This window comes from Haliotis rufescens, unplaced genomic scaffold (genome assembly GCF_023055435.1).
Source record: "Haliotis rufescens isolate VD_foot unplaced genomic scaffold, xgHalRufe1.0.p SCAF_1, whole genome shotgun sequence".
Classification (NCBI taxonomy): Eukaryota; Metazoa; Mollusca; class Gastropoda; order Lepetellida; family Haliotidae; genus Haliotis; species Haliotis rufescens.
The window spans coordinates 26,704,260-26,726,416 of NW_025963779.1; the positions used below are offsets into that span (position 1 = coordinate 26,704,260).

The 22,157-nt window shown below is 40.6% G+C and overlaps 1 protein-coding gene across 4 annotated transcripts in view; it reads left to right on the top strand.

The window, feature by feature from the left end:
* Window positions 1–10,887, top strand: part of LOC124131705 — a 109,870-nt gene extending 98,983 nt beyond the window's left edge. For all 4 annotated transcript variants that reach the window (XM_046495162.2, XM_046495159.2, XM_046495161.2 and 1 more), the window contains exons 34-44: window positions 251–379; window positions 775–1,101; window positions 1,754–2,020; window positions 2,475–2,608; window positions 3,642–3,858; window positions 4,168–4,278; window positions 4,890–5,000; window positions 5,474–5,626; window positions 6,528–6,899; window positions 7,899–7,946; window positions 8,764–10,887. In XM_046495162.2, the coding sequence (XP_046351118.2) occupies window positions 251–379; window positions 775–1,101; window positions 1,754–2,020; window positions 2,475–2,608; window positions 3,642–3,858; window positions 4,168–4,278; window positions 4,890–5,000; window positions 5,474–5,626; window positions 6,528–6,899; window positions 7,899–7,946; window positions 8,764–8,876 (1,982 nt within the window). In that variant the 3' untranslated portion in view covers window positions 8,877–10,887. The remainder of the gene's footprint in view (window positions 1–250; window positions 380–774; window positions 1,102–1,753; window positions 2,021–2,474; window positions 2,609–3,641; window positions 3,859–4,167; window positions 4,279–4,889; window positions 5,001–5,473; window positions 5,627–6,527; window positions 6,900–7,898; window positions 7,947–8,763) is intronic.
* Window positions 10,888–22,157: the final 11,270 nt, after the last annotated feature.

A 22,157-nucleotide genomic window follows, 5' to 3' on the forward strand; every position in this document is an offset into this window, starting at 1 on the left:
GGTTCTGAGGTTCAACATGGCGGTCACGGCAGCCATATTGGATGACAGGTAGTTTAGTTCCCATACATACACAGGGCAACTGTTTTGAAAATCAGTTTTGTTCAGCTGATTTTTAATCATCTCCATTCTACAAGTCGTATTTTAAGTACCACTTAATGACTAGATTATTATTTCTTTTATTATTTTGTTAATTCTGCAAGTGCGCAAATATCGGAGTGAGGTCCATATAAACTGCTCTGTCTCCTTACAGACATCTCTGTCAACTGTACATTTGATGACAAGTTTCTGTGCGGTTACAACGGCAGCTGGCACCTTCGCACTAAGAGCGACTACGACAACCGTTACCCACTGTACGACCACACACACGGTGCCTACCCGGGTAAGTGTTGACTGCTACTGTGGTACTCTACCATGGACGTATGTGGCTTCTTTAAGGCAATAGATAGCTTTGTACGGAACATGTAAAAATAAATTAACCTACTTTAATGTTTGTTCAGAAAATTATCATGATTGAGTAGTGGTGAAACCTTTCTTGTTGTCCCAAGTATTGTTGTGATGCAGTGCATCTATCATTATTTTCTCATTTTCTTATTTCTGTAGGGTTTATGTATGATTCAAGAATGCCGGCACTCTTGTTGGTATCGGATATGTTTATGAATTTATAGGGCTGGCGGCTTGTTTCTATGAATTTTGTTTATGATTTGGTAACTGTGACCATCTTGTTTATCCAAGATATGTTCATGATTCAGCAGCGGTGATGTCTTGTTCTTTCAGGTATGTTCATGATCGCGAAGTCTCGCGGCAAGCCCCTAGCGTCCCCCCGTTTCACCATTAACACCACCCACTGTGCCAGCTTCTACTACCACATGCGGGGACGAGTAACCGGTGGGCTTCAGGTGTGGACTCACAGACTCCCGGAAGTGGGCAAGAATGACTGGTTGCCCGTCTTCCGTAGGAACCATTACATGGGCGAGGACAATTGGGTGCGGGGGGAGTTCACGATCACCCCCGAATCTTATGAGATAGTCTTCTTCTCTGATGAGCAGGGGAGGATTGCTGTCGATGATTTTATGATGGTGCCCGGAGCCTGTGCCGACAACGGTAGGTTCTGTTGTGAGTAAATAGCATGAAACAATACAGGTTAGACTACAGGTAACATAGCAAACAAGTCATTATCACATGTAAGCACATTACATTTGATTCATAGTTGGTTGGTTTGTTGTTTAACGCTGCACTCAGCAATATTCCAGCTATATGACGGCGGTCTGTAAATAATCGAGTCTGGACCAGACAATCCAGTGATTAATATCATGAGCATCGATCCACGCAATTGGGATCGATGACATGCATCAACCAAGTCAGCGAGCCTGACCACCCGATCCCGTTAGTCGCCTTTTACGACAAGCAGAGTCACATTTTACGGCAAGCATGGGTTGCTGAAGACCTATTCTACCCCGGAATCTTCACGGGTCTGATTCATAGGATTATTCTGCTATCATATCTTCTTAGAAAGCAAGTTGTGTCCCCGCCGTGACATTGCTGCGTAAAATAACATACTCACTCACTCGCATGAGACCAATACAAGGCGAACTCGTATATACATGAATAATTCTTATGACAAATGTGATAACATGTGCCTTCAGAAAGTACATGCAATGAGACGAAATAAATGGGTTTCGTGGTCATGTTAACATCTTGCTGCACGTGCAGGTTTTTGAAACATGTGCATGACTCAGTGTCTGGTGATCTTCAGGTTGCCCTGACGACATGGTGGCGTGCACTTCCGGTGTGACCCTGCAGTGTATTTGGAAGGACGCGCTGTGCAACATGGTGGCGGACTGTGACAAGGGTGAAGATGAGTCGCGGTGTGCGGCGCCTGCTTTGGCATGTGACTTCGAGAGCGGCCTGGAGTGTGGACTGCGGCAGGCGACCGATGATGACACCCACGCCGAATGGAGAATGATGAATGCCTCTACCACTGACAGGGAACTCACTGACAATACCTACAAGAACTCATCAGGTAGGCTGTAGTGTTCGTGAAGCTATATGACCCATACCATAATCATAAGTAATCTCTGACAAAGCAGAGTCCATTTTAGATACATAAGTATGTGTTTATGAATCACTATTAAATGATACCATGGATGCTGGAGTTCATCCATGGACACTTTATACGATTTATATTTCGGGTCCATCAATCAAAACAGACCCCTGGTTGACAATGTTTGTACTCCGTAGATGAGTAAGGAGTAGATGAAGCCAGCGTGATCTGACGTGATGTGACGGTTTTGTTCGATTAGTAGGTGAGCTGAGCTGAGCTGAGCTGAGCTGAAATGGGGTTTACGTGGCGTTCAAGATTTTCGCACTTATATAGCGTCCCGGTTATATAGTGCTAGCCCATTGAGATCCCCGTTTTATTAGTAAGTGTGGCCAATGCAGAGCCATAGTATTATCTATATTGTCTGCTCCTTTAGGTGTGATGCTTCTACTGGACACCAACTATCTCCTGGAGGACAAGGAGGTGAAGATGCACCAGAATCTCGTCCTGAACCAGCCCACAAGCTGTCTCAAGTTCAGCTACTTCAGCAACTCCCCAGGCACCATGGAGGTAACACAACGCGTTAACACATCTATCGGTCTTCCATGTAGTGTCACACTGGAATTTAAAGAATAACCAATGAGGTAGAGGGATTACGGACCCGCTGTCCCGAATGAATGCAGGATGAAAGCATCCTAGCTGTAATTCCGAGATTCTAGCAGGCTATTCAATATATTTTCAGAAAGAAAAGAAAGGAAAATATCAACCCTGCTTAAAAAACTTCGCTTTATTCAACTTATTGTTCATATGAAGTAATGTTACCAGTTTTATCATATCTTTTAAACCGACCATTCTGCATTGAGAATTGCCAAAATTCTCATGTGGATATATCGAAAGTTATAACACTCGATTGTTCTGCCTCTATATGTAGTATCTGAATATATATCTCAGTACATTCAATGATCATTTATGGTCTTTGCTACTCATTTGTGATCAGCATTTTAGTTCACATGCTATAGAAATTACGGGTATAGAACTGGTCCCCAGCAACCTATGCTGGTCGTAAAGGGTAAAAGTCCAGTTTCCACCCTTGCTGAACTAGGCTGGAATTCCTGGGCTCGATCGTAGCGCCACCAGTGACTATTACGAATTATGTCCCTTCTATGCCTCTCCCATGGACCAATCAGATCCCACCTCTCGTAACTTTCAAACAAAATGGCGGCGCCAATTCAAGACGATCTGATCGATAATCAAGATCTATATTGTAATAAAACGGGCCTTACATCGCGAAGTGCATCAAATCACGCGAGCACCTTGATTAAAAACATGAAAAGATTTGAAAAATATCTGTTGACGAGTTGGCGTTGCACATGCTTTGTAAATCCTGCAATCGACCGAAATCTGCACGATGGTTTACGACCCGGATTTCGATTTCATTGCACGATTTTGATTTGACTATGCAAAGACTTGTTAGTCCAGCCAAAATGTAACTCTGTAATACCAGCCTAGTTTGGCAAGGGTGGAAACTGGACTTTTATAGTCAGGTAACTCTCTTGCCTCGGGAAGATGTGCAATATATGATATCATCTTTCTCTCGACTCAGATTACGTACACGAGGAATGGCTCAGGTGTCGCCAACCTGCTATGGGACATCAAGAACAGGCGAACCCACGGCTGGGCGAAGACGCAAGTGAACATTCCCGTCTCCGGCAGCGTGAAGCTGGAGTACACCGTCATCGGCGGTGTATACGACCAAACCTATAAACCCTTCATCGCAATAGACGACATCCACATCACTGAGGGCACGTGTGGCCAGTTTGGTGAGTGTGGGAAGTTGAAGAAATGTGTTTTTATCAGGATATCGGGTTTTTTTAACTTTTGTTTACATTTTTTTACTCATTGGCTGTTTTGTGTCCTAAAATTGGTCAATATATCATTTGTTCAATTTTATTACCAGGCTGGTTTATTTATAGAATCCCGCGATAGGCGAGTTATGGTTGTATTAAAACAATAACTGAGAGTGGGTTAGTAGCCTCCCTTACAAGAACGTTCAGGTCCAGATGACAAATGATAGCCATGTATTCTAGGTGCATACAATTACATGCATGTGTCTTTTTTGTGTTGGACAGATTGTGATCAAGATCTAATGCCCTGTGCTTCTGAGAACTACTGCCTACCTCAAGGCAGTTTCTGCGACCGTCGTGTGGATTGTAAGGACGCCAGTGATGAAGCCGGGTGTAGTGAGTTGTCTCCCTTTTTGAAATTGTTTTCCCCCAGACTAGAAGTTTCTCACAATTAGATCGTTTCGAACTTATGACTTCCGAGAGCTACCTGAATTTATTAACGGCAACATGTCGCACGAAGGGTGTCAGGTAATATTCGATGGCTGCCGAAAGTCTTCGATGTAAAAATTATTTGAATGAAATGTCTTTATTGTAAAATGAAAATACTAAATTATAAGAGTTTTGATTTAAATATATCAGGTAAAACTTGCCGAAAGCCTTATTGTTTTGAAATAAGTATATGCTGGTGTTGGATTATCTAGGATAATTTTCAATGGAGGTGTACCTACAGCGAACCCGTGAAGGGTCTTCAGCAACGCATGCTTGTCGAAAGAGGCGACTAATGGGGTCGGGTTGTCAACCTCGCTGATTTGGTTGAGGCTTGTCATCGTATCCATATTGCGTGGATCGATGCTCATGATGCCAATTAATGGACTGTCTGGTCCAGAAAAGATTGTTTACAGATCCGCCATATAGCTGGAATATTGCTGCGTTAAACAACAAAGAAACAAAGAAACATAATTACAACGGTACAGTTACACATTGAATACCTGTTTCGTATTTACCAGAATGCACAGCCGAGGAGTTCAAGTGTCCTGACGGCCCTTGCATCCCGCTGGAGAAAACATGCGATAGACACATGGACTGTTTGGACAACACAGATGAAGCGGAGATATGCTGTAAGTCTTTAGAAACTGATGTATATATTACTCTGAATGACAAGTGCGTTCTAAATTGCTGTGCAAAAGAAAGTATGCACTTCAAAATTGTATTTGACCCATACATTAGAAATGTTCCAAAACATGCTGAAAACAATGGCGGAAACACTGAAACTTGAGGTCCAAAATACAACTATGACACCGGTATTAAATACATCCCTATCGAATAACCATTTCTTGTTTGTTTAATTTTTGGCCATCAAACATAGGTATATACTTTTATATTTGCCAATGTGACAAGTCGGTTTTGTACCTTTTTTTGTGGTACATACCTTATTTTCAAGTAACCATATGTAACAAATAAATGTCTATGTCGTGTGTCGCAGTCTTGTTATATATCCTCTTTAAAGGGTTTCATGAATGCATGTAACGTCAGATGTCACTATAGGACATGTGTTATGGATCCTCATTGATATGATCCCTTTCTGTTTCAGCACATCTTGTTTCGGTCAGCTGTGATTTTGAAAACCACTTCCTCTGTGGTTACACATTTAACGACACGGCGTACAAGTGGGCTCGTCGTTCAGGGGAGACAATCACGCCTAGCACAGGACCAAACTCGGACCATACTTTCGGCAATCACACAGGTAAGTTACAATAACCACGTGTCATGTGTCATTTCATCTGTTAGCTCGTCAGGATGAAGGCCAGGGTTCGATTCTTCTCATTGGCATAATTTGTGAAGCCCATTTCTAGCGTACCCGACGTGTTATTGCTTGAATATCGCTCATGTGTCATTTCATCTGTTCGCTCGTCAGGCTGAAGGCCAGGGTTCGATTCTTCTCATTGGCACAATTTGTGAAGCCGATTTCTAGCGTACCCGATGTGTTATTGCTTGAATATTGCTAAGAGCGGCGTAAAAACATACTCACTCTCTCACTGTCGTAAAGACGGGCCCCTTGGGGATTCCGGGATATGATTGGTCCCATTAATTAGTTTGAAGCAGCTAAAATGGGTGTCCAGGCTCAGTGACTATATTGATTGCATGTCAATGTACCCTAACAGTGTGGCACGCTGATCATAATATCAACCACTGGATTGTCCGCTTAACTCGATTATTTATAGGCCGCAGTGGAATAGTGCTGACTGCAGCGATAAACAATAGTCACTGGCTAATAAACTGACAATTCAAATTCACATCAATTATGAATGGTATCATTTCATCAATTACAGGGGCGGTCGGGTAGCCTAGTTGTTAAAGCGTTAGCCCGTCACGATTAAGACCCGGGTTCGATTCCCGACATGGGTACAATGTGTGAAGCCCATTTCTGGTGTCCCCCGCCGTGATATTGCTGGAATATTGCTAAAAGCGGCGTAAAACCATACTCACTCACTCACTCATCAATTACACATCAACATAGTCTTGGTATGATAATTATTCGATTTATTTAGATTTAACGTAAATAAGAGGGACACCTCAGGGTAATTGGACGCCATCACATATTTGATTGTATAACAGAGTATCACATTTGGTCCTCCTTTATGCAGGTCACTACATATACGCAGACGGCACCGATGGGGTCACAAATGCAATAACGACACTGGAGTCGCCCTCATTCACCTCCAGTGGCAACGGTGTCAGCTTCTACTACCAAATCTACAGCGCGTTCCAACAGTACCCCCAGTTCCAGAACATGCACCTAGGCAACTTGACGGTAAAAGTGCGGGACAATACGAACGGTGTGGTCACGCTTCTGTTTCAAGACAAAGCGGACGGGAATCAGAGGTGGAAGCGTCAGTGTATGGACCTACCAGTGTCCCAGAGCCTCACGCTGGTGTTTGTTGCTCAGAGAGGTAATAGGACACAAGCTGATGTGGCAATAGATGATGTGAGACTCCTCAACAACAGATGTCAGGACGGTAAGTACAGAGCTGGGTCGGATACAGGCGACTCTCGTTAACGCCTTATGTTATCACTAGTTTTCCCAAACCACAATGTCTGTTGTCAAAAGAACAATTTAAAATCAAGTGTTTCTTATGAGGAGTGCTTCATGTCAAGTGGACCCGTGAAGATCCGGGCTAGAATAGGTCTTCAACAACCCATGCTTGCCATAAAGGGCGACTATGCTTGTCGTAAAAGGCGACTAACGGGATCGGGTGGTCAGGCTCGCTGACTTGGTTGATGCAGGTCATCGATCCCAATTGCGTAGATCGATGCTCATGATATCAATCACTGGATTTTCTGGTCCAGACTCGATTATTTACTGACCGCCGTCATATAGCTGGAATATTGCAGAGTACGGCGTTAAACAACAAACCAACCAACCAACCAATCATGTCAAGTGACCCAATCGTCCTTATTGTCCAACTCACCTGTGTAAAGTGATTCAGTTGTTATGTAAAGTGATGCAATTGTTTTGTAAAGTGACCTAATTGGTGTCTAAAGTGATCCAGTTGCTTTGTGAAGTGACCTAATTGTTATGTAAAGTGATCCAGTTGTTTTGCGAAGTGACCCAATTGTTTTGTGAAGTGATTCAGTTATGTAGTGACCCAATTATTATGTGAAGTGGTTCAATTGTTATGTAAAGTGATTCAATTGTAATGTAAAGTGACCCAACTGTTTTGGGAAGTGATTCAGTTGTTATGTAAAGTGACCCAGTTCTTTTGTAAGGTGACGCAGTTGTTATGTGTAGTGACTCAATTGTTTTGTGAAGTGACGCAGTTATGTAAAGTGACCCAGTTATGTAAAGTGACCCAGTTGTTATGAAGCGTTATCCAGTTATTTTGTAAAGTGACCCAATTGAGAGATAGATAGAATGGCACGTACCATTGACGCCCAATATATGTCATAGTGGGCTGAAGATTTCAGATATCACAGGATCATTCAGCAGTACACTGATTATTGGGTTTGAATTTCAGAACTCCCAGATTCCATTTCCACGATCCCGACAACTGCCGCACCTGGAAGTAAGTCGTATAATGTTACTCCACCACATATAATCATTGGCACAGTTGTGTTGAGTCTATTCAGATGTACACAACAGTAAACACTCCATCTTTCTGTAGAGAATGATGCGGCTAAAGCCAGGCTTTTACACAAACAATTCTGATATTGGTATTGCTGCTTACATGGGTTTAAATTACCAACATTTTCACAACTTTACATGACTGAAAACAGTCCCACAAACACTGCAAACTTAAGGTCCACAGCTATGATAACCATCAAATTCATCGCCATTGAGTAACCTTTTCTTGTTTCGATTTTAGGCACAATCAAAAATGGGTGTACACTTTTATTTGCCCGTCAGTTTAGCAAAACCTCGGTAATTCGATATGACGCAGGATCCTCTTTATATCAACACAGGACATTACTCCACTTACAGGCCCTTGAAGATTCCGGGGTAGAATAGGTCTTCAGCAACCCATACTTGCCGTAAAAGGCGACTATGCTTGTCGTAAGAGGCGACTAACGGGATCGGGTGGTCAGCCTCGCTGACTTGGTTGATACATGTCACCGTATCCCAATGGCGTAGATCTATGTTCATGATATCAATCACTGGATTGTCTGGTTTCCAGACTCGATTATTTACAGACCGCCGTCACATAGCTGGAATATTGCTGAGTACGGCGTTAAACAGCAAACAAACAAACAAACAAGACTCCATTTACTCCATGATTGGTTAATCCGGGGATATCACGTGGATATCACGTGACTGGAGATGTAACTGGGGTTCACTGTATATTTCTCACAGTATGACTATAACAGCAATTGATGACATTTCAGGCTGTGAATCCGGAAAGCGGAAGTGTGACAACGGGATGTGCGCACCGGCGGAATACTTCTGTGACGGTATTAAGTACGACTGCGTGGACAACAGTGACGAACGCAACTGCTGAACGCACACGTGAACATGATGCGTGCTCTATTCTGTGATATCTCGGGAAACAACCACCAGATCTGAGTCATCGGGAAAAAATCAATACTCCAAAGAAGAAATTTGAAATATATATTGTTAAACATAGAAATTCTGTGAAACTACAATTTTCAGGTCTCTCTGTATAAAAAAGTAATATTCATCCATTCTTTCTAATAGTTCGAGAAAATTTAAATGATGAAAAGTGTTTAGGTAAACACCCGTTTATGGCATTGACGAAATTAATTAATTATTTGGATATTAATTGTATATGTATTGATGTGATTTGTTTGTTTATTATTTACATATTGTTAAGATTAATGTTCTTTCTGTTGGATATTTTCTACTTTTTATATTACGCGCGGTATTAGAAATGTGGATGTGAAGTGTATTATAGAGGTCAGTTGTCATCTTTGTATATGGAAGTTATTTCGTGAAAGGTTTTGTTAAATGTTAATATCTGTCATTCATTGGAGACGTTTTTTTAATATTACGATATTAATTCAATATTATTCCACCATGTGATGTGTTCGGGAATGCCTATTCGTAATACACTTGTTATGTAGACTTTTCCTACACGTGTAAAAAAGGGTGTTACAAGTGACAAATTTATTGTTTGGAAATAGATTACAACAGTTGTGATAATAGTTCTGTATTCCATGTAAATATTAATGCGCATTATAAACAATGTTTTAACCTTCAAGATGATCACAACTTACGCCATTATGGTTTTCTTAAGGTAAAGCACGCTTACAGAAAACCCCGTTAGTACAGACCCAGTTAACATTAACATGTAAAGACCCTGAATAACAATACGTCTGGGTTAACGGGGTTTCACTGATTTATAACTGGAACGCAAATGTATACTCATTTTTAAAGTGCATTTATGGTTATGACAGTTCTGGTGGTTATGATCGTGGGGGGAGGGGGTCTTTCAGTGAACAAAGGGTCTATTTATGTCTTAAAGATTTATATGTATCCGTACGATTTATTTGTATCAGTGGTTGTGATGAAGAGGTGACAAAACGCTGCTATTCAGAGTTGCTTATGTTTAATGGCAGAACCTGTCTGTGCTATACATATTATATATATATTTATGTTAATTATGAGCAAGATACTTGTATTATATTATATTGTATATTCAGAACGGCCGAATGTACGAATGTAGGAGCGTATGAACGAATGGTTCCAAATCTATTTAATCCATCTGCCTTTACTTAAGTATGTGTTCGTCTTCATACCAGTGCAAATAGTATTCATCTTATCTCACACGCTACTTTCATTTAGCAAGGTTATATTATCTTCCATAAAGAGAAGTCTAATACTCACGTCTTTTCATCAATTGAAACTTTCAATTCATCACCCACGTAGAAATGCCTTCTACTTTTTCAACATGTATTCGCTCAGGTCTGATGTTTAGAACAATATATTCATGCTATCGTCAATTCACGACTCAGTAGTACATTTTCACTTGAGAATATCCCGTTTCTTTATCTCAAAATATGCACTTTCATCTTTCTGTTTAGCTATCACTGTGTGTGCATCGCTCCATAGTGACCGTACAGCCTTGTTTTACATACGTATAGAAAGCCCTGGTATAAAAGTGTTTTACATTAAGTTGTGTTGTGGCGCGTTGTAGCTCACCCTTCCAAGAGAGCTTACAGAAACCGTTGAATGTTTAGATGTTTAGATTTCTTAGCCCACCGTTTAGTATGATTTCTACTCGGGGTTTTTAATGTTTACTGTCTCACCGTCTGCTCATCTCGACAATATATACATAGATAGATAGATAGATTCTTATTTTTAAAGTCAGGGGCCATTTTAAATTGTTGGGCGAAAGAAATTATACACTTGAAAATCGGATTTGACCGAACAATTACGAACGTTACCAAAAGGCTACAAGTCTGAAAACAGTCGCCGAAACACTGCCATCGTAAGGTCCAGAACGCAGCCGGCAGTCTGATACTCAATGGTATGATGCATGTAATATCGCCTACGATACCCGTATCAAATACATCACCGTCAAACATGGGTGTATACTTTCAATTGCCGGGGGCACGGTAGGCCCAGTCGTCTAAGGCGCCGCGATTCGCTGTGCAGAGTTGCGTCCCTTGGACACGCCAGAAACCTATGATTGTGGGTTCGAATCCCGGTTCGCCCCCATTATGTTTCTAGGTTTGTCAGCACCATACCCGTGCTCGTGGGTTTCTGAGACCTGCATCACTTCGGGCTTTCCTCCCACATTAAGCTGACACGCCACGATATAAATGGAATAATGTTAAAAGCGGCGTTAAACCGAACTCACTCACTCACTTTCAATTGCCCATCAGTTTACATTTAATTACATGTTGAATCACCATCTTGAATTGCTTTAAAATGTATATTTATATTCATTATTACGCAATATAAATAGCACTTAAAATATCCTCCCTGTCCGTGGATGACCTCGTGGGATGTATTTCACATATAACAGAGCCTAACACGGTCGCCTCCTTGTAAGCGGCCTGTTCTACAAGTGTCCATTCCCTGCTCGAGTCGTCTCAGAAGTGCTACTGTTGGTGAAGACTCGGTGGAGAGCTATTTATTTCAGCGTTATTAAATAGATTATATTTTGTTAAATTCGTGTCATTCCTATAGTAGTCCTAGATGTTTGTGTATTAATACCTGTTACCCACACTAGGTGTGTCTTTGTGCATTATTACTGCATGTTAAGATTGTATATACAAAACAGGATTGATTCTATAAACAGAACAGGTTTAATTCTTTTAATATTATATGTGTATATAAATATTCAAATTAAATTATGCGACGTTAGAGTCCAAACTTTCAGACAGGAATTTGGACAAACTCAATCAATGGCAAATTGAGCGTGTCACCCACATCCTGTTAGTTGGTATGTGCAAGAATATTGCATTATCGCTAAAAGTCCCTCTGAAAATTAAAGTTAAAAAAACTAAAATACAGTTTAGGTTAAAAAGAAATCCTTCATTTATACATAATGTGTGTTATGATAATGGCAGCCTCAGCAAATTCGATTCAAGTCGTTCAAGCTCGACTTTGTCTGGCAACTCGTATTTTATTATGTATACCACTCAAAAGAAGTTAAAGAACAGCTGACTTCTTTCATATGACTCTACTTAAAATGTCACGCCATGGCAGATTAGCTGTGGTCATGTCAAACCATTGGGTATTCCTTAACTTCTTTTGAGTAGAGTATACCAATGTACATATTAATTATTACCCTAATCACTCAGAAAATGGGTATCAATGAGTTACAGAAAGTGGAGCATTGTCTTTCTGTAATTAATGCCAATTTCTATCAGGAAGTACTGGAGGCCTGGTGATCGAATCCAAGACCCTTCCTAATTGTCATTAATGGTTGTCAGCACCATACCCGTGCTCCCTGATTTCTCCAAAGTGGCAAGCGTCTAAGACTTGCATCACTTTGGGCTTCCCTTCCAAGTTAAGCTGTTATAACTCATACACTGAACTGAAGCGACCCTACCAATGACTTGCCATCTGTAATGCGTACGATTTGTTTTTATTCCGCAGCCAACCCAATGTTTCGTGTTCATTGTGTCATTTCTTACATGCATGTTTGTTGGGCCTTGTCACCAATGTTGTGTAACTTATGCAGATGGAACCCTAGGGGTGCGTCCCATCGCTGTCATATTTTGTGTATTTATATACATATGTCTGTATTTCACAGGCAAAGCTCCTGTTGTGAATCTTGTTTGTATTGCGGTTGTGGTCGCTTGAAAAGCGATATATTATTATCATGATGAGTGATTGTGTAAATGAAATATTACTTTATGTAAAAATGCTATGCAGTTGTACATTTTCATACGAAAATAAGTTGTATATTGCTACATATATTTTCTGATAGAACGTTCTGATACATAATGTACTTGAAAAGTATAAATAACAACAAAAATAAAATATTCAAATATTTACATGTTAATTCCATTTGTTTGTATGATGGTACTAGATTGTCTGCAACTGATATATGGATAATATAGGCGGATGGGGTAATCCTGAACTGCATCACATCAGTTGCTATCGCCGATTCTGGGTTTGAATCGGTCCCTAGAAACCAATACATGTTGTATTACGAGGCGACGCAATGGATTGTGTGGTCCGGCTCTGTGACTTTGTTCATTGTGTGTACTTGTACCGAGGATATCCAACGCTGCTCATAATATCAATCATTGGTTTGTCTGGCCAAAACAGCATTTGTGAACCTATGTGAAGTGTGCCTTGACATGAACCTCGACTTTAAAATTAAACCTTGCCGACGCTAGAGAATATAGTTACTGTTATCACACCGTCTTGTCACGGTGGAAATGGAACGTTGAAATTACCCACAAATTCAGATCCATGCACTGACAAATCACTGACAATACCCACACATTCAGCTCCATGCACTGACGAATCACTGACATTACCCACGAATTCAGATCCATGCACTGACAAATCACTGACATTATCCACAAATTCAGATCAATGCACAGGCGAATAACTGACATTACCAACAAATTCAGACCCACGCACTGACAAATCACTGACATTACCCACAAATTCAGATCCATGCACTGACGAATCACTGACATTACCCACAAATTCAGATCAATGCACTGACGAATCACTGACATTACCCACAAATTCAGATCCATGCACTGACAAATCACTGACATTACCCACAAATTCAGATCAAAGCACTGACAAACACTGACATTACCCACAAATTCAGATCAATGCACTGACAAATCACTGACATTACCCACAAATTCAGATCCATGCACTGACGAATTACTGACATTACATTATATTCGTACCTTGGAATATTATTTTCTAAATCATTTTCATGGAAAAAGAAGTTTGGTTTTATCTAAATTAACAGACAAATTGTAATCATAACAATACTGTCACCAAAGTATCAATCTGTTTCTGAAGACCAATAATTGTGGATGAAATAAGTGCCACATCGTCAGAAAACAAAAGCAGAAAAAATCGAATGACATCGGGATGAAGCTGAACACCAGATCCGCATATAGATTCTATTTCATCAGCAAGTTCATTAATAAACAATGAGAACAATAGCGTGATTACAGCGCATCCTTGTCTTAGTCCCAGTGTGCAATCAAAATGGTCTGACAATATATTGTTAGCTCTGACACATGCCTTAACACAACTATAAATTGGTTGTAAGGTATTCAACATTTTTGAAACATTTTAGAACATACCATAGTTTCTTTCTTTTAACTAAATCGAACGCCTTAGTAAAACCCACAAAGGCCAGATAGAGCTTGCCGTGTTTAGGGATTATTATAACAGTATCTGTATAAGAGAGTGCAAAATAATAATGTTGTCTGTGGTGCTGTAACGCTTTCGGAATCCTGCTTGCTATTCAGATATTAGATGTATTTCCGGACCCCCTGCCTCCCTTTTGAAAACCGAATATTGTATGTTGGAGGCAGTGATATTGACTGTGTGAGTGAGTGAGTTAGGTTTAACGCCGCTTTTAACAGTATTCCAGTTATATCGTGGCGTGTCAGCTTAATGTGGGAGGAAGCCCGAAGTGATGCAGGTCTCAGACGTTTACCACTTCGGTGAAAACCACGAGCACGGGTATGGTGCTGACAAACCTAGAAACATAATCGGGGCGAACCGGGATTCGAACCCACAATCATAGGTTTCCGGCATGCCCAAGGGACGAAACTCTGGACAGCGAATCGCGGCGCCTTAGACGACTGGGCCACCCGTGCCCCCGATATTGACTGTGAGAAGATTTTGATATTTTGGACCCCTCCCATTTAAAACTGCTGCGTCCGCCCTTGAATGATATCATCAACATTACCATTTGATTTGTGGAAGATAATGTCAAAATGATTATATCATATCAATAGATATATTTGGATTGTGTAGATTAATTCATAACTCGTACTAGTTGCAAATAATATTGTTTTGATAAAACATGTTTGACAAATTAGTTTTTCAATATAACTTTGAATTCATGACTCATGGTATATATCAACTTGTTCTCGTCGCGTTTTGACTGAAATAACGCTGATGCGACGTTACATTTTAACTCATTTACTCACTTATATCTCGTACAGTTCTCCAAAACTCTTTCGTATTATTTATGTTGGCTGTTAGTTTATCACGAATAGAATCATAATACCTTACTTTCGTCTCCCGCAATACATTAGTGTAATCATTGCTCGTATGTATAACGACTGTGGGACAAACTGTTTTTTACGCTTTCTAAAAACCGCAGTAGATGTCTACGACATCCACATCTATAGAAATTGCATTCCTTGTCAAACATTTTGTTAGAATTATTACATTTGATCTTTACGTATTTCTTCATTGACTCAGTGGCTGCACAAACACAATCACTCAACAAACACATACCGCTTTATCTATATCCCGAAACTCAGACGAGAGTTTGTCTCTGAATAGATACTGTTGATTGACATCCCACTTGAACCTGTACACTGCAGTACAAGTTGTCTCGGCGGTCTCAGTGGCGTGTGACTGAAATGAGCACATCATAGGAAGATGTGATGAATCTGACCTAGATTCGATATTGAATGCACAACACGTCGTAAACAAGGCATCTTCCCGAGGCAAGTGAGTTAACTGACTTTAAAAGTCCAGTTTCCACTGTTAAAGTCAGTTAACTCTCTTGCCTCGGGAAGATGTAAACAAGGGAGACGGAGCAATGACACAGTCAACCACGCTTGCTCCCGAAGAGCCTATAAATGTGAGTGAGTGAGTGAGTTAGGTTTAACGCCGCTTTTAACATTATTCCATTTATATATGGGCGTGTCAGCTTAATGTGGGAACAAAAACCTCGAAGGGATGCAGGTCTTAGACTTTTAACACAGCGGTGAAACCCACGAGCACGGGTATGGTGCTGACAAACCTAGAAACATAATCGGGGCGAACCGGGATTCGAACCCACAATCATAGGTTTCTGGCGTGCCCAAGGGACGCATTCTGCACAGCGAATCGCGGCGCCTTAGACGACTAGGCCACCCGTGAAAAGCGACGTAGGTTCAGACTGGTAGATCATAATCATCACTGTCGATGTTAACACGTGATGCTATATCGTCTTCTCCCGAATCCAGCTTATTTTTGTACCACGTGAATCCTTCAGAATTCACGTACGTACAAATCAATAATACAACTTTTTCCACATTAACAACAGACTCATGTAGCATCAAGAACACTGGGCCCGTGAAGATCCGGGGTAGAATAGGTCTTCAGCAACACATGCTTGTCGTAAGAGGCGACAAGTGGGATCGGGTGGTCAGGCTCGCTGACTCGGTTGATGCATGTCATCGATCCCAATTGCGTGGATCGATGCTCATGAGGTCAATCACTGGAATGTCTGGTCCAGACTCGATTACTTACAGACCGCCGTCATATAGCTTGAATATTGCTGAGTGCGGCGTTAAACAACAAACAAAATCAGGAAAACTGCATTTTTCCGTTCGTGAGTGAACTTGACTAGACTGGTCGCTGTTTTCTTCACACACAGAGCCATACCACCAGGTGATCGCTCAAGCTTGGCTGTTCTAGTTACATTAACACAATATGTAATATGTAATCGATGTAAATATCATTGTCAATGTGAGTGAGTGAGTGAGTATGGTTTTACGCCGCTTTTAGCAATATTCCAGCAATATCACGGCGGGGGACACCAGAAATGGGCTTCACACATTGTACACATGTCGGGAATCGAACCCGGGTCTTCGGCGTGACGAGAGAACGCTTTAACCACTAGGCTACCCGACCGCCCCTCGTTGTCAATGTTATCTTCCCAAGTTTTTGTTATTTCAAATATATTAAAAGTTTGGAGAAAGTTCATGAAGTATGTATCACATATGTACTATGTAAAAAACCGCTAATATATATAACCGCTGTCTACTGTAAATCCTCCGGAAAGTTGATTTTGTCGACCATGTGGTGTGAAGTCAACACGCGTTGTAGTCAAAGGGAGATAACCCTTGAAAGCCAGTTCCTTACGAATACTTCATTTGTTCTCCTTGCTATATGTTGAGATATTGCCGATGTGACCTTACACCCTATCCATGACTCATCTCACGTTTGATAAGTGAGATAATCTGGAGTTAATCTCCCGGCCGACATGTCTACTCACGGCCATGTGATCTATTCCGCTTCCTACGTTACTAGTTTAGGATGGAAGCGAGCCTGGTGCAGACATGAAGAGTTTTATATTGATTGATTCTGAACACACAATGCCATTTAGAAAGTGGCCAAATGTAACACATGTTATATTTGGGATAACACTTTCTAAGTAAAGTATAAATTCTTGTACTTTTGAGGGGTTGAGTTTCATCCGAGATTCGAACCCACACTCTCAGAGTGAGGCAGAGTGAATCACCCAAGGAACAATACTCTATACATAGCAAGCAACTATAACCAAATAGTAGGTCGACTGGATGAGAATAATGGTAGCATAGAACAGGGAATTGCTGTGGACGATCTCATTTATAACTATCATTACTTACTAGTATATAATTATCATTACTTTCTTATATATAATTATCATTAACTTTTTACATATAATTATCATTACAAACTAATATATAATTAACATAACCTTCTTACATATAATCAACATTATTTTTTTCTATACAATTATCATTACTTACAAATATATAATTATCATTATCAATATATAATTATCATTACTTTCTTGTATATGATTATCATTACTTTCTTGTATGTAATTAACATTACTTTCTATTATATAGATATTACTTACTAATCTATACTTAACGTTTCTTACTAACATTGAAAAAATTATCTATGGCCATAACACTGTCAACTTTGCAAATGCCATCTGAATTTAACTGAGAAAACGATAATGTGTAACGCCGGACTTCTTATTGATGACAACTGTGTGACATTTCGCTATGCATATGAATCGGAATTTCTGCTCGGATTGACAAAATCAAAACAAGAGAATTTGGGCAAGAGTAACCTTAGGCTCCGGGTGTATCGCTGATCTGCTGTCCCTTCCACTGATTTACCCACCCGAACTAGAAATAAAAGAGAACAGTGAAACTTTGGAGGTACACTTGAGTATGATCTTTCATAAACACATGCTCGTCATATGGACAAAATCGACAGTGGACTCTGCTTTTGGCAGAGATTTTGATGATGGAAATGTCTTTGTAGCTTTTATTCAACGTGTAATGACACTTGGTACACGTGTAGTTTGTATTGGAGCTCAACATGTGTGTTCCGTTTTTTGTGATATTTTGAATTTTTACCTCTTTTTTTTTTTACCTTTGTAATATGCCTCGAAATTATCTCAAATTTGCAATGCTTTGCACTGTAAACATCATCTTCTCAGAAACACTGAAAATTCACATTCTTGTTCCAACCAATCAGGACACCGAATTTGCTCAACAGTTTTGAATCCACATGGACGCCATATTGAAAGAGCTTTTATAGGTCATTACTCGGGCAGTTTTGTTCCAAGTGTAATGAGATTTGGTATTTGGATTTGCGTAGTTTTGTAAAAGTTTGGTTCAACCTGTATGTTTCGGGGTTTGTTTGCATTTTTCAGATATTTTACATTTTGACTTTGATTTGATCTTTTCACTTGAGCTGAAACTACCTTGAAACTTGGTATATGTGTTTAAGCTGGCATGCCGTGATATAACTGGAATAAAAGCTGCGTTAAACTCAACTCATTCACTCTATAGCCTGCATTGCTTAGTCGTTAATAAAGCTGCATTTACTTAAAGTAAGATAGCAACATCATATTTTTACTTGGATTAATATATACTGAACCAAATTAAAAACTTCACAATCCTAAAATTTTAACATTTTGACCAGTTATCATTGTGGGCCCTTATTGTGTATTTAAACAGTAATGGCCGCGTATTGTCTTCAGATAACACCCGTTTTTGTGCAGGTGAATCGATCAAAATCATGTGCACAGCACTATAGTGGCAAAAGTGTTTTTTCACGTGCAACTGGTCACGTGGCCATAATACGCACGTGTTTTCAGCCATACTTGTTAGCAGTCATAAACAAAAAAAAGAAAAACACAAGAAAACAAAAGTCTTTACGGCCATTTGTCATGCCACGCCTTTCAAATGTGCAACGTGAACGTGCCATCAGCATGTTGCAGACGGGAACGTCCGTAGCTGAAGTCGCAAGGACGATGGGTTATAGTCGACGGACTGTCTATGATGTACAGACGCGTCTACAGCAAACGGGTACCACCGCTGATCGCCCTCGGCCAGGTCGACCACGTGTGACGTCACATGCAGAGGATACGTCACCTCCGTAACCGATTTTTGACGGCTACATCAACCAGAAATGAACTGTTTAGGGGTAGACTGAGTGCGCAAACTGTTCGAAACCGTCTGGGAAATGCTCACCTTCAAGCACGACGGCCATACTGCGGGCCGATTCTGACTCAATTACACAGACGTCAACGTCAATTGTGGGCACAGCGACACTTACGATGGACTCAGAGGAATTGGAATCAAGTCGTCTTCAGTGATGAATCCCAATTTAATCTTCGATTTGCTGATGGTAGGGCGAGGGTGTGGAGGCGCCGTCATGAACGTTACGCCCAGTGTTGTGTACAGGAAGTTGACAGATTTGGAGGCGGAAGTGTCATGGTGTGGGGTGCTTTCTGTGGCAATGCACGTTCCAGGCTTCCTGTCATCCGTGGCAACCTCAACGCTGCTGCTTACCGCGACCAGGTACTGGCACCAGAACTTCTGCCTTTTATGGCAGCACATGGACCGGGTTTGATCTTCCAACACGACAATGCCAGACCCCACACAGCAATTTTGACAAGGAATTTCCTTCAGAATGCGGGAGTCAACGTCATGGACCTTGTTTCCATCACATTTGTCAACCCCACCTCTCTTAAGACAATCCAGAGTGACCTTGTTTCTAGGAATTTATAACACCTCGCCCCCCTTCTTCGAAGACAATCCAGATTGACCTTGTTTCCATCACATTTGTCAACCCCACTTCTCTTAAGACAATCCAGAGTGACCTTGTTTCTAGGACATTTATAACACCTCGCCCCCCTTCTTCGAAGACAATCCAGATTGACCTTGTGTTCAGGACATTTGTAATCCTCCTTCTCTACAGTTAGTCCAGATTAACCTTCTGTCCCGAATATTTGAAAAGCCTCCAAATTTTTTTTTCAATTTGTGTGCAGAAAAAGAACCATCATTGCTTTCACCTATACTTCACTGTTACAATAAGCTTAGGTGAAATGGGATTTAAGGTTTTCTTCAGGATTATGGCACTTCTGTCGTGACATGCATGCCTGTGTGGATGCTTGTACTAGTCCGGAATAGCACATGTTTTATAGTGCTCGCCCACAGAGATACAATACTGCAGTTAACATTGATACCCCACTCAGACAAAGTATATACACGGACTCTGACTGTATCCCCTTAATGCCAAGCGCCAGGCAGGGTAAAAGGAAGCAACACTTTTTATCTTGGTATGACACAGCCAGGGATTCACATGACAAGGTTGTTTTATCAATAAAGCATTCCAATGGAATTTTCAAAATTTAAAGTGCCCATAGTCACAATGTCCTTAAGACAGTGTGTGCTCAGTTTGATGAAGATATCTTTAAAGTTTTGTTTTAGTTGAGCTCTTGAAAAAACTCTAATCATGAAAAAAAAAATATCTAAAAATGCTGAAAGCAACAACAGGATCATGTGGTAACTAAGTGTGCAAATATAGCAATGTTTTACATGTCTGGAATGTTTTTTAACTCTAGTTTTGCTTTCAGTCTTAGTTCATCTCTATTGCATTCAATAAAGAAGGAAAATCCTCACAACCTAAAGAACTGTTAACTATAGCCTACATGACTTGCCAGTATACACAAACATAAATATAGCATCAAAACATGTGCTTGCTTCGTGATCAAGAGTTGCTTCCCTTAGTTCCTACAGGTACCAAGCCAATGAGGTGATCAAGAGTTGCTTCCCTTAGTTCCTACAGGGTACCAAGCCAATGAGGTGATAAAGAGTTGCTTCCCTTAGTTCTTACAGGGTACCAAGCCAATGAGGTGATAAAGAGTTGCTTCCCTCAGTTCCTACAGGGTACCAAGCCAATGAGGTGATCAAGAGTTGCTTCCCTTAGTTCTTACACAGTACCAAGCCAGTGAGGGGAGTGGGCTTCAACTTCTGACAGTAATTCTGCCCATTAGTTTTGAACACAGACATTTGGCGAGACTGACAAACATGGTCTACAAAAAAATGGGATTAAAAGACCAGAAATCTCCTGGACAATTAACTGCGCTTTCTTGAAAAGCATCTTTTTTTCCTATTTCAAATTTTTAAAAACATGCCTTTGGCGAAATGGATACCATGTTAATTAAAGGTGTAACAGTATTTTTCAGAAAAACTACCATAAAGTTAGGTTTTCTTCTCCACTCTGCTAACCAGGCGAGTTCAGTTATCATGGAGTGCGTGAGTGAATTGGGTTTAACACCGCTTTTAACAGTATTCCACTTATATCATGGCATGGCATCTTAATGTGGGTGGAAAGCCTGAAGTAATGCAGGTCTCAGACGTTTACCACTTCGGTGAAACCCACGAGCACGGGTATGGTGCTGACAAACCTAGAAACATAATCGGGGCGAACTGGGATTTGAACCCACAACCAAAGGTTTCTGGCATTTCCAAGGGATGCAACTCTGCACCCCTCCCAGTTATCATAGAAGCATGTGATGTCCTCGCATTCTAGTTGACATCATGTCTGTCTCACAACTGCGAAAGTACAAAAAGAAAGAGAGTGCTTCACAAATTGACTGATAACTTTATAATGTCGATAAACATAACATTTTTCAGATTTGTGGGTTTTAATGAGTATTCATGATGCTCAGAAATTTTAACAAATTGAAACGTTTTGCCAACACTGTCGGTTACTAATGAAATTTCTGGACATCAAGTACTCAAGAAAACCTACAAATCTGAAAACATATAATGTCTTTCTCCTAAGTTTATGACATAGCAAATTGCTTCAAGCGAGATCTTAATATTCCTCCTTCAAATCTCTGTAGTTCTTATTGCGATAAAAGTCAAAAGTTCTACAAGTGTAACCAAATAACATACTTTGTTACTTTACGTGGGTCAACATGGAATCTTATTGTATCCTTGTCCCGTCAATGTCTGCATTACTGCATCCCCGTATCAGTCTACCATGACTTACTGAATGAAAACAAACAAAAGCA